The sequence below is a fragment of the Myotis myotis genome, unplaced genomic scaffold, assembly GCF_014108235.1.
Source record: "Myotis myotis isolate mMyoMyo1 unplaced genomic scaffold, mMyoMyo1.p scaffold_m19_p_2, whole genome shotgun sequence".
In the NCBI taxonomy this organism is placed as follows: Eukaryota; Metazoa; Chordata; class Mammalia; order Chiroptera; family Vespertilionidae; genus Myotis; species Myotis myotis.
Window position 1 is genome coordinate 53,835,439 of NW_023416324.1, and position 13,198 is coordinate 53,848,636.

The window sequence follows — 13,198 nt, forward strand, 5'->3', positions numbered from 1 at the left end:
TTCCATTTACTGTAGCTAGTAGAATTATAAACACATTTACTTTAATGATATTAATGATAAGTGCGTTCAACAGGTTACACCAACCCAAGCTTTCCTTTAGACGAAAATATGCTTTCTCATTATTACAATTTTAACAAAACCACTTTTTAAAATCCACTCACTAAATGCGAACCATGTTTGTTTCAGTTGTAAGTACATGCTTATATCAGTCTGAATTCCGAGGTCATATATAGTTAAGTGAGAATTGGGGCGTTCCTGAAGATTCCTGTATTGCTGGTAACAGTGCCATATTCCTTGAAAAAGACGGAAAAAAAGACTAATATAAAATGTTATTTTCTGAAACATAAGTTATACACTTACAACACATCTACATGTATTTGATCAGCATGGTTAGTTCTACAAAGGCAAGATTCATATTTATATAGTAAATATTTTATGTTGGTCTAATAGTCTAAATATGCTACTATATTCAATATCAGAGTTTTCTGTGTTTGTTTGGCTTTAAATGTCCTATTGACTAGAAACAACCTTAATGCCCATCAGTAGGGACTGGTTAAATAAGTTATGGTATACTTGTACAGTGGAAGACCATATTCCCATATAAAGAGGAGAATGTCTAATGATATTAAATAATTTCTGTGATCTTTTGTTAGGTGAAAAGAGCAAGGTACAAAATGACAAAATGTCTGCTATAAGTTGTATAATAAGAACAATTTATATATATTTTTTCTTGTACACACATAAAGTCCCTCTGGAAGGATACACAGAAATATAATATTTTTTGCTTGCAGGAAGAGAAATTTAGTGACCATAGAATAGAATGAGAAGGAAAATTTTCACTGTATAAACTTTATACTTTTTGAACTTTGAAGCATGTGAATATATAATCAACCTAAAAGGCAAATTTAAAAATTCATTCAAATTTAAAAAAAAAAAAAGCCCTTTTCAAATTTTTTTTTTATAGTGAAGTCATGTCTTCATGGAACATCTAAAGCATATTCTTATCAAAGTTTGTGTCTAGGCAAGGCAAACAGGGACTAACCATATTTTCTCCCAAACTCTATATTTTAGACTCTATAATGACTTCTTTTTTTAAAATTTCTTTATTGATTAAGGTATTACATATGTGTCCTCATCCCCCCCATTGCTCCCCTAACCCCCGCACTCATGCCCTCACCTCCCTGGTGTCTGTGGCCGTTGGTTAGGTGTATATGCATGCATACAAGTTCTTTGGTTGATCTCTCCCCCTTACCCCTCCCCTCCCCTACCTTCCCTCTGAGGTTTAAATGGTCTAGATAAAGTGGCAGTAAAAAGAAAATAGAGTTAAGAGGTCCACTAATTTTAATGACCACTGGGTCTGGATTAGGTCCATTGGAAATGTCCCAGAAATAATGGGGGGGGGGGGAAACACAACACCACACACAGCTTTTTGAACCCCTAACTATAAACAAACAGATATTTTTTTTTTTTGTAGATATAAAGTGAAGGGGAGAGAGAGAGAGATAAGACTAGACTAGAAGGTGAACTAAGTAGAACTTTTCAAAATAAAATAATTAATTGTTAGATTAAAATTAAATTGATAAATTAAATAGCAAATTAGAGAATTACTGAACTGAAATTACCCAAAATAGAGCAGAATGTGGCACAGGGACAAAATATGATCATGTGCTAAGAGGGATAGACAATAGCTTGAGTAGGCCCTAATATATATCAGTCATATTTGAAAGTTATTGGGTGAGAATTTTCTAGAACTGATGAAATATATAAATTCATAGATATAAGAAGCTCTAATTATACCAAGGAGAGTAAGGAAAGAGACATCCATATCTAGTCATACATTCTTTTATTATTTTCTAAAATATATTTTTATTTATTTTTAGAGAGAGAGGAAGGGAGATGGATAGAGAGATAGAAGGATTGATGAGAAAGGAACATTGTCGATTGGCTGCCTCCTGCACCCCTCTACTGGGAATCAAGCCCACAAACTGGGCATCTGCCCTGACCAGGAATCGAACCAGTGACCTCTTGGTTCCTGGACTGACACTCAAGCTTTGAACCACACCAACCGGGCTGGGCCATACATTCTTTTATTTGTTCATTCAACAAATGTCAATTGAGCAGCTACAGTGCACTGGCACTATTCTAAGCTTTGGCGATAAACAGACAAAGTAAACAGACAAAGGTTCTTGCTAGCCTGAGGCTTACAGCTTAAGTGATTATCTATTAGAAAGTGATATTTGCTATGAGAAAAGAAAAAGTAAAACAGGTACAGGGGGGATTGAGAGTATCCTGATAGGACAGGAGTACAAATTGGAATATTAGTAAGGTAGACATTTTGAAAAGAGATATGAGAAAACACTTGAAGGAGGCAATGGAATTAGCCATTGGAGATAAGGGACAAGTTCCAAATAGTGAGTATAGCTAGAGCAAAGGCCCAAAGGTAGGAGTGTGTTAAAGAAATGGCTAGAAGGCTGGTGTGGATGGGTGTTCTGAGTAAAAGGGAGAATAGCAGGAGATGAAGTCATAGAATTTTTGGATGGCCAGAGACTTACAGATTTTATTTTCCTTAGGGGATTTCCTTTATTTCCTGTAAGCTCATCAAAACAATACACTATATAAAACAATCTATACTAACTAGAGGCCCAGTGTATGAAATTCAAGCACTCAGGGGGTAAGGGGGTCCCTCAGCCCAGTCTGCACCCTCTCGCAGTTTGGGAGACTCAGGGGATGTCCGACTGCTGGCTTAGGCCCACTCCTGCTAAGCCAGCAGTTGGACATCCTTAGCTGTGCTTGCCAGCTGTGAACCTGGCTTCTGGTGCACTGACCACCAGGGGGCAGCTCCTGCATTGAGCGTTTGCCCTCTGGTGGTCAGTACACATCATAGCGACCAGTTCTTCCACCATTTGGTCGATTTGCATATTAGCCTTTTATTATATAGGACTAGAGGCCCGGTACACAAAAATTTGTGCACTCGGGGGTAGGGGGCCCCTCAGCCCGGCCTGCGCCCATTTGCAGTCCAGGACCCCTTGGGGTTGTCCACCTGTTGACTTAGTCCCACTCCCCGGGGGATCAGGCCTAAGCTTGCAGTCAGACATCCTTCTGGCAGCCAGGGAGCCCTCAGGGGATGTCCCACTAAAGGCTTAGGCCCCCAAGGGATCAGGCCTAAACCATTAGTTGGACATTCTTAGTGCTGCCACGAGGTGGGAGAGGCTCCTGCCACCACCTCTGCACTGGCCAGCCATGAGCCAGCTTCTGGCTGAGTGGCACTCCCCATACGGTAGTGCACTGACCACCAGGGGGCAGCTCCTGCATTGAGCGTCTACCTCCGGTGGCCAGTGCGCATCATAGCAACCGGCCATTCTGCCGTTCAGTCAATTTGCATATTAGCTTTTATTACTATTATATAGGATGTCCCTATTTCCCCCCTTTTGCCACCTCTACCCAGCTCTTGCCCCCCACTTCTCTCTGGCCATCACCATAATGTTGTTTGTGTCCATGGGTTGTGCATATATTTTCTTTGGCTAATCCCTTCTTTAAATTCACTTCTTTAAATTTTTATTTTCAGATAAGTGATTATAACTGCACTATTATATATTTTCTATTATATCATTTAGAATTAAGATATTTTTTAATTGAACCCTTGTAAATTTTAGCACAATTTAATAAATTATGCTAGAAGCAATTAGGAGATTTTTCATGTAATGCAGATACATTTCAATTAATATTTTTTTAATTTTTAATTTTTTAATATTTTAATTTGAAATAATCTCATACATGTAAAAAAACCTATAAAATACTACAGCATATTATATGTACCCTTCACCCAATTTCTTAGGTGTTAATAATTTAAACATAACCATTATACAACTAAGAAACTTTGGAATATATTTTTCTTATAATCTCTTTAATGTTACTTAATCCATTTACTTTGTTTTTGTTAATCTTCATCCAAGGATATTTTTCCATTGAATTTTAGAGAGAGTGAAGGGAAAGGGAGAGACACATTGATTGGTTGCCTCTTACACATGCTCTGATAGGGACTGGGGGTCAAGCCAGCAACTGAGGTACATGCCCTTGACTGGAATCTAACCTGGGACCCTTCAGTCCAAGGGCTAATGCTGTATCCACTGAGAAAAACAGGCTGAAGCTTAATTCATTTACTTTTAATCTATATGTGTCTTTATATTTAAAGTGGGTTTTGTTTTTGATTCACCCTCATAATCTGTCTTTTAATTGGTGCATTTATGCCACTGACTTTCAGAGTGCTTACTGATAGAGTTACTGCCATATCTGGAGGCTTCTGGGGCTTCCAGGGCCTGCCAGCAGCCTGGGACCAGATCAGGTACCGGGCGGCAGGCAGGCGGCTCCTGGGGCTTGCAGGGCGGGCGTGCCTGGGGCTGGGGACGGATCCGGTCCCGGGTGGCAGGCAAGCGGCTTATGGGGTCGCCCACAGGGGCCTGGATGGCGGCTCGGGCTGGAGGCTGGAGCTGTCCCACCCTGCCTACAGTATGCAAATTAGCTGCCATCTTTGTTGGTGGTTAATTTGCATAACTCACTGATTAGCCCATGGGAGGCATAGCGAAGGTATGGTCAATTACCATGTTTGGCTATTATTAGATAGGATAATAGAGGAATATGCAAATTGTCCAGGACACCATCACAGTAACAATAATGACTAAACAGCAGGCTGTGTAGGGCGACAAAGCTGGCATGGGTGTTAGTGAGGGACTACCAAACAACTGAACAGCAGGCTGTGTGGAGTGACCAGGCCGGCAGGGGGGTTAGTGAGGGACGACCAAACAACTGAATAGCAGGCTGCATGGGGCATCCAGGCCAGCGGGGGTGGGGGGAGGAGTTGGGGCGACCAGGGGGGCAGTTGGGGGCAACCAGGCTAGCAGGGGGAGGACAGTTAGGGGTGACCAGGTTGGCAGAAGGGGGCAGTTTGGGGAGACCAGACCAGCAGGGGGGGCAGTAAGGGGTGACCAGGCAGGCGAGAGGGGCAGTTAGGGGCGACCAGGGTGGCAGGGGGGCAGTTGGGGGCAACCAGGCTAGCAGGGGGAGGGCAGTTAGGGGTGACCAGGTTGGCAGAGGGGGGCAGTAAGGAGTGACCAGGCCAGCGAGGGGGGCAGTTAGGGGTGACCAGGCTGGTGAGGGGGGCAGTTGGGGGCAACCAGGCCAGCAGCGGGGGAAGTTACGGGAGATCAGGCCAGCAGGCAGAGGCGGTTAGGGGTGGTCAGGCTGGCGGGGGGGAGGGGGAGGGGGCAGTTAGTGGTGATCTGGCAGGCAGGCAGGTGAGCAGTTAGGAGTCAGCAGTCCTGGATTGTGAGAGGGATGTCTGACTGCCGGTTTAGGCCCTATACCGGGGATCAAGCCTACACCGGCAGTCGGACATCCCCCAAGGGGTCCCAGATTGGAGAGGGTGCAGGCTGGGCTGAGGGTACCCCTCCCCTCATGCACAAATTTTGTGCACTGGGCCTCTAGTATAATATGATTTTTATGCCATTATTTCATAGCAAGAGAGACCTTTAAACTATTTAGTTCCTTCATAATGGTGGATGTGAGTCTCAGCAGTGTTTTCCTATTTCTTTTTCTATAGCTTTATTGCTTTACTGTCTCTCTCTCTCTCTCTCTCTCTCTCTCTCTCTCTCTCTCTCTTTCTATCTCTATCTCTCTATCTCTCTCTCTCAAGGTATGACCCCCTGGGCTTTAATCCTCCTTCCTCAATAATATTCATGCACAGTAACAACAACCAATATTATTTATTGAATAATTGCTATGTGCTAGGCAGTTTTCTAAGTACTTTATGTACACTATTTTATTTAATACAGATTCCTATTATATAGATGCAAAAACTAAAAATTAGAGAGACTACGTACTTGCAGAGTTCACATAGTTAACATGTAATGAATCTGGAATTGTGCCTTTTTCAATCTCCAAATCAGTGCTTATAATAATGTTGTTATATGGCCTCTCCTGTGTAATTCTTAATTTGTTCTGGCCAATGAGAATTGTTCCTCTGCTATTCATAAGCACTTGCCCAGAAATAGCCTGGCTTTTTCTCTGGTCAGTATGACACATCCACATTGTTCTCCATCCCAGCAAAATGGGCTGCTGTCAGTAGGAAATGGTTGGTTTCCCATGATATATTGACAGTTGATTTACCGAGATAGTAACAGATGTCAGTTACATACTGTCTTACTTACACTTCCCAACCTAGTTGGACATTTCTCCACCCAATGAATAGCTTCAAGCTTACTTGCAACACTATTAATTGCCGGGTTAGCACTACCTAGGGAGTCAATAGAGAGCTAAAATTGGTTGTTTTACCTGCACTTTTTATATATTGACCATCTTTCTCCCTTTTGTCATTGCCAAACTTGGACTCTCGCCAATTTCAGATTTTTCTTGCTTGTTAAGACAAGTCAGTGAAATCAATAGCAAACTCTACTGGCCTTCACTTCCTGATGATAATAAAAGGGTGATTGAATCACATGCTCAGACTCTATGTTGGCAAAGAGCAGAGGTTACTTTGAGCTCCAAGCAGAAACACAAAAAAGGGCTTTTAAACAAAAGTCTTTCTGGGGAGTTTCTGATGAAGGGACAGCAGGTCTTTCATCAAACTGACCCACCTGTTCATGGGCATCTGCATGGCAGGAGCAGATAGGGAACACCCAAAGAGACTCAAATGATTAGAACCTCACTGAGGATAAAGAGGAGGATAGTCGCAGTAGAATGCTTACTGTGTTCCAGGCACTGTTCTGAGAGCTTTATACTCATTGTCTCATTTAGTCCTCACAATCTTGTGAAATGGAGATATCATTGCAACGATGGTATGGATAAGGAAACTGGGTCTTGTAATCATTAAGAAACTTTTCCAGAGTTCCCCAGTTATACATATGGATCTGGGATTAGAACTCAGGCTACCTACTGGACCTGGGGATTCTACAGCATTCTTCTTTTTCAATTACAGTTAACATTCAATATTATTTTATACTAGAGGCCCAGTGCACAAAATTCATGCACTCGGGGGGGGGGGGGTGTCCTTCAGCCTCGCCTGTGCCCTCTTGCAGTCCAGGAGCCCAGTGATTGATTGCTTCACAGAGGGAGGCCCCACCCACGGTCGCCAGCAGGGTAGCCTGGGCCTCCCTCTGCAGGGTGATCATGAGGCGATGGTGGGGGCCCCCCAACCAATCACATCGCACCCGCCTTGGCAGCAGCAGTCAGTGCTGGGTCACTGCAGCACCCGCAACCCAGGAGGGACCAAGAGGTCAGCAGTTCAGCCTGCTTGCCAGTCCCCGCCCACCTGAGCCTGCTGCGCATGCAGTCTGGCGTTCAGTTGTCTGTTCGGTCATTTTGAACGTTACAGACCTTGGCTCTTTATATATTAGGATTAGTTTCCAGTCTACAGCATAGTGGTTAAGATATTTATAAAATTTACGAAGTGATCCCCCTAAGTGTAGTACCCACTTGGTACCATACATAGTTATTATAATATTATTTACTACATTCCCTGTGTTGTACTTTATATCCCCATGACTGTTCTGTAACTACCAATTTGTATATCTTAACTCTTCACCTTCTTCACAAAGCTCCCCAACCTCCCACCTCAACCATTGGTTTTCCATAACTATGAGTCTGTTTCTGTTTTGTTTGTTTGCTTATTTTGTTCTTTAGATTCCACATATAAGTGAAATTATATGGCATTTGTCTTTCTCTGTCTGATTTATTTCACCTAGTGTAATACCCTCTATGTCCATCCATGTTGTCACAAATAGTAAAATTTCATTCTTTTTTATGGCCAAGTAATATCCCATTGTATACATGTATCACATCTTATTTATCCAAACATCTATTAATAGCCATTTAGGTTGCTTCCATATCATTGTAAATAATGCTTTAATGAACATAGGGATGCATATATCTTTTCAAATTAGTGTTTTGGATTTCTTCAGATAAATATCCAGAAGTGGAATTGCTGGGTCCTAAGGTTCAACCGCTTTCCTTAAACTGATATGTGTAAAACTCTTCTTCTTTGAGTGACAGAAACAGGAAATTGTTATTTTGGTGTCTGCTACCATAAACTGCTTTTCAGTCCAAATGGTGTTGTAGGGGAAATTTTTCTTTTGAATAGAAACCTCCCAAGCATTCATATATTGGCCCATGCATTTATTAGAGGACTGAAAGGAAGCTGTCATGAGTGTCATACTATTCCTTGGGAGAGACTTTGACACTTATTTTTTAATGTCACATTGTACTCCTTTTGGAGGGATTGAGTCAGTGGTTAGATTTCAACCTTGAAATAAAGTTAACTATCTAATAAGTGTAATTCAGAATACCTGCCTCTAGAGCAGTGGTTCTCAACCTGTGGGTCGCGACCCCTTTGGTGGTCGAATGACCCTTTCACAGGGATCGCCTAAGACCATCCTGCATATCAGATATTTACATTACGATTCATAATAGTAGCAACATTACAGTTATAAATTAGCAACAAAAATAATTTTATGGTTGGGTCACAACATGAGGAACTGCATTTAAAAGGCCAGAGGTTGAGAACCACTGCTCTAGAGAGGGATGCCTCATAATGGTGTGCTGGCCAATTATTAAAATGTGTGACAGTGCCTGGATTAAAGGTACTAAATTGAAAGGGAAAACTAGATCACACTTCTGTAACTATGCAGATGTGGCCTTTGATCAAACAGAAAAATTAAAGGAATAAAATAAGTTGTCTGAAATGTTTTTCATTAACCTAAGAAGGATCTTTTTATTTCCTTTGTAATACCCACAAGACATGACACCAAAGGCTGCTAGTGATAAAGAGTAGAACATGTTAAAAACACTTTTTTTTTTCAAGATAAAGAAGAATGCTGGCGAAGATGTGAAGAAAAGGAATCCTCGTGCACTGCTGGTGGGAATGCAGACTGGTGCAGCCACTATGGAAAACAGTATGGAGTTTCCTCAAAAAATTATAAATGGAACTCCCGTTTGACCCAGTAATCCCACTATATCCCAAGAAATCAGAAAGGACATATGCACCCCTATGTTCATAGCAGCGCAATTCACCATAGCTAAGATTTGGAAACACCCTAAGTGCCCATCAGCAGATGAGTGGATTAGAAAATTGTGGTACATCTACACAATGGGATACTATGCTGTGGTAAAAAAAGAAGGAACTCTTACCATTCACAACAGAATGGATGGGCATGGAAAGCATTTTGCTAAGTGAAATAAGGCAGTTGGAGAAAGAAAATATCACATGATCTCACTCACATTTGTGAAATATAATGAACAACATAAACTGATGAACAAAATAGATCCAGAGATAGAGAAGCATTAAACAGACCGTTAAACTTCAGAGGGAAGGCGGGGGGAAACGTAAAAGAAGATCAACCAAAGGACTTGTATGCAAGCATATAAGCATAACCAATAGACACAGACACTAGGGCGGTGAGGGCATGTGCTGGGGGGTGCGGGTGGCCGAGGAGAGGTCAATGGGGGAAAAAGGAGACATGTGTAACACTATATGTAATACTTTAAACAATAAAGAATTTTAAAAAATAAAGAAGAAAAAAGTTATAGAGAAAATATATGCAAACTTAAGTAATATTTCTCAATTTAACACTTTTGAGGGAAGGAAAGGATAAAAAAATTCACTGCAAGAAAATACTTTTTGGCAATTGATAATGGCAACTGGAAAGAAAAAGGTAATTTTGATATTTGGTGACCTTATGAGGGGTGATACCTACCATAGCCTATAATTCCAAGCACACCCAATACGAAGATCCAGAAGAGGAATCCAGCTATGAACCTCAGGAGTAGTAGAAACAGCCAACTGAGGAGCATGGCGATTGTCAGGCCACTAGCGGAAAAAACACAACACAGTCACAGGGTCAAGTGTGCTAACCATGACATAATGAAAATAGCAAGAAAACACTTTTATTCTATTCAAAATAATTCTCAGATCATTTTATTTTACCTAGCTATAGAAACATTTGTAACATTTAAAAGCATAAACAATGGTTTCTGATAAGACTTTGTATGAAAGAGTGGGACCATCAGGAATTTATACATGACTCATCTTCCTGTGCCTAGGTAAACTCAAGCTTGGTATCAATCATTGTTGATGGAAAAACACAATTCCTCCAACCTACAATTTGGCCTATCTGCCATAGTTGCCATGTTCTCTTTCTTTTTTCTTCACACCTACCCACTGTGCTGTTCTATCTACCTGGATACCTTATGGAAACCTTATGCAATATAACTGTCTAGTAGTCAGGAAAGAGTCTTAGGACAGAAAGACAGTAAAACTAACAGCCCTGCACAGATCCTGAACTCATAATTTTGTAGTCATTTTCACTATGGTCTATTATGTCTAAGAGTATGTAATATCTGACATCACAGACATCTAGTTCAGGTCCCCAGTGATTTGGAGGCCCCTAGTGGGAGCCATCTAAAGGCTTGTAGGTCACCTAGGCCATGTGATGGTATCAAGCAACCAGTGGCATGACTAGTTTCCTTCTGTTTTAATTTCTCCCTGGAGTTTGAGTGAGCTAGTAGAGATACTTCTTGGCCCCCAATATACCCAGGTTAATTTTATAAAAGGTAACTCATTAAGATTAGAAATTTGGCTGATGCTTCTATTAAGAACTGATATTTCTGGTGCTATCAGCAAGTTTCCAAACATAGCAACAGGCAGAGCCTGGTGCACTGATTGACTTTATTACCTACACGTGTTATCTTCACAAACAAAAATCTTAATAATAATTACGTTACTGCACAGACAACAGCATGGTCTCAGAGTAGCTTCCCAGGTCCTAGACTTGCAGAACGTTCCCTATGCTTTTAACTTCAGAAGTCATTTCCTTTTAAAAATTATAGATACTTTAATGCTTCTATTCAATTGAAAAATTATCCTGTGGCATAGTCCAAGAGGAATATTCAAAAAGGCTGGGAGGAGAGGGGAAAGAAACACAGATGTTTATTCTGTGTATTTTAAATTCCTGTATAAAAATCCTAAGTGAATAAATTAAGTCACAGCATATCACTCTTTGGCTTGATAGTCATTAAACAGATGAGAGCAGAAGAGCTGAAACTAAAGGCAGGTGTTTACGCTCTACTGGTATGAGTGGGGCCAGGGTAGTGAAGAGGGTTCCAGTGTGTATGCCGGGAGTGATGTGGGCAAGAGAGTCTATCGGAATGTATACCTACCAGACAAGAGTGAAAAAAGAAACATGGACATCATCTAGTGATATTTGGGCCTGACGACAGGTGAAGCAGTTTAACTACTATCAAGTATAGACTATAATCTCTGCTATGGAGATATATCCTGAAATCATAATACGCTCTGACAATAATTACTGCAAGTGTTTAACACAAAGCACTGAAATGAGTAAAATCTCAGAAAATTAGTTTTACAGATCTAAAATTACTAGTATTTTATACACAATACAATTTGACTTTAGTAAGCACATTATAGTTAAATATATCTATGTTGTTCCCTTAGCATTTTTATAAATGTTGCTTGAACTGACATTTTCAATGCACCTTCTATGTTCCAAGAACCATAATAGGAGTTAGGAAAATAAAGATGAGTTAGACATAATTACCATGGTAAACAGTTCACAGTTTATCAGAGGGAAAGAGCCAAGTAAATAAAACACAAAATGGTAAGTACTATATATAAGATAGGTATACATGTGTATGTGTATTTAGGTATGTAGACATACACACACACACACACACAATGGTTATAAAGAACACAGAAAGTGAAGTAAATATATCTGCAGAAGTCAAGTAAGACTTCCTAAGTGACATAAAAGCTGATTTAAAATAATGAGATAAAGTTGCCTAGGCAGTGGTTGGCAAACTCATTAGTCAACAGAGCCAAATATCAACAGTACTTCTTCAAAACAGACTTGACCAGACCGAAAACCGACTTCTGCGCATGGGCCACAAAGTTTCAATCGCACTGTGCTAGTGCCCGCACGTGGTATTTTGTGGAAGAGCCATACTCAAGAGGCCAAAGAGCCGCATGTGGCTTGCGAGTTGCAGTTTGCCGACCATGGGCTAGGGCATCAAGAAAGATAATGCTAGGAAAGAGAACAGAATGTGCAAAAACATGGGAGTTTGGCAGTCTAGGAATGCTATTTAATGTGTTTAGACTATAGGGTTAATCGAAAAACCTATTTAATGTGTTTAGACCTGTTAAAAACCTATTTAATGTGTTTAGATGAACCTGGGAAATTAAGTTGGACTAGGTTGCAAATGGCCTTGTAAGCATCAAAAGAAGTTTTCACTTTATTCTTTGATCAGTAGGCAACCATAGATGCTTTTAAGACACAAGAAGGTGACAAAACAGCTAGAAGGTGACACAGTGCCCTTAGCTATATCAAACACATGTACCACTCCAATAGTGGGACTGCATTTTCAGGACTGCAAATCTTATGTCTGAAAATTTTGAATTTCTTCATCTCTTCATATTTTTTTCAGCTCCTCATAAGTACAGTGACCTTTGTGGATGATGATAACAAACGTTATGTGGGAGGGATGTGTTAAAAAATAAGAATGATCCCTTGGAAGTCAAGGAAGGACAAGTGACAAAGTAGGCCAGAGAAAGAACACTGCAACCATAACATGTGATGAGAAGCCAATGTATCAGATGCTGCCCCCATGTAACTTAAAGTATATGTATCTTAATGAATATAATTAAACTTTATACCCTTATAATTTCCTCTTAATACCGGGCATATTTCCAAATATCTTTGTCCTAATTTTATTCTATAGGAAAAAACAAAATGGCAGGAACTGAGGTCTGAGTCAACCTTGAATTCACGAATATATTGGGAATTTGAAAAAAAGAGTTTTACCAAGATAAAATCAGAATCGGGCTGGAGAAAAAACATCTATGTTTTTACTTACATGAGAATCCAATACCAACTTGTTGCATAGTCTTCAAACACTTTCACTCCAATTGCCTTTGCATCGAGGACTTTATTGATATTTCTGAATTCAAAGAAGGGAAAAAAATCAATATTCTTATTATGATAAAAGGAATTTTGCAAGCTGCTGTTCAGAGCATATTTTTAGAAACCATTTATCAGTAGTGACTCCTAGACACAACAGTTCATGAGATGTCTCTTTGGTAAACCTACAAAGGCGGCTGTATCTATACACAGAGAGTCATGGCTTTCAAATATGGTGA

The 13,198-nt window shown here is 40.4% G+C and overlaps 1 protein-coding gene across 1 annotated transcript in view; it reads right to left on the reverse strand.

Annotated features, from left to right (window-relative positions):
- SLC44A5 (solute carrier family 44 member 5) overlaps positions 1–13,198 on the reverse strand; it is a 90,745-nt gene that overhangs the window by 29,649 nt on the left and 47,898 nt on the right. Inside the window, exons 8-10 of the mRNA XM_036348455.1 lie at positions 12,916–12,999; positions 9,744–9,856; positions 162–293 (exon numbers count right to left, since the gene is read on the reverse strand). Of these exons, the coding sequence (XP_036204348.1) occupies positions 162–293; positions 9,744–9,856; positions 12,916–12,999 (329 nt within the window). The remainder of the gene's footprint in view (positions 1–161; positions 294–9,743; positions 9,857–12,915; positions 13,000–13,198) is intronic.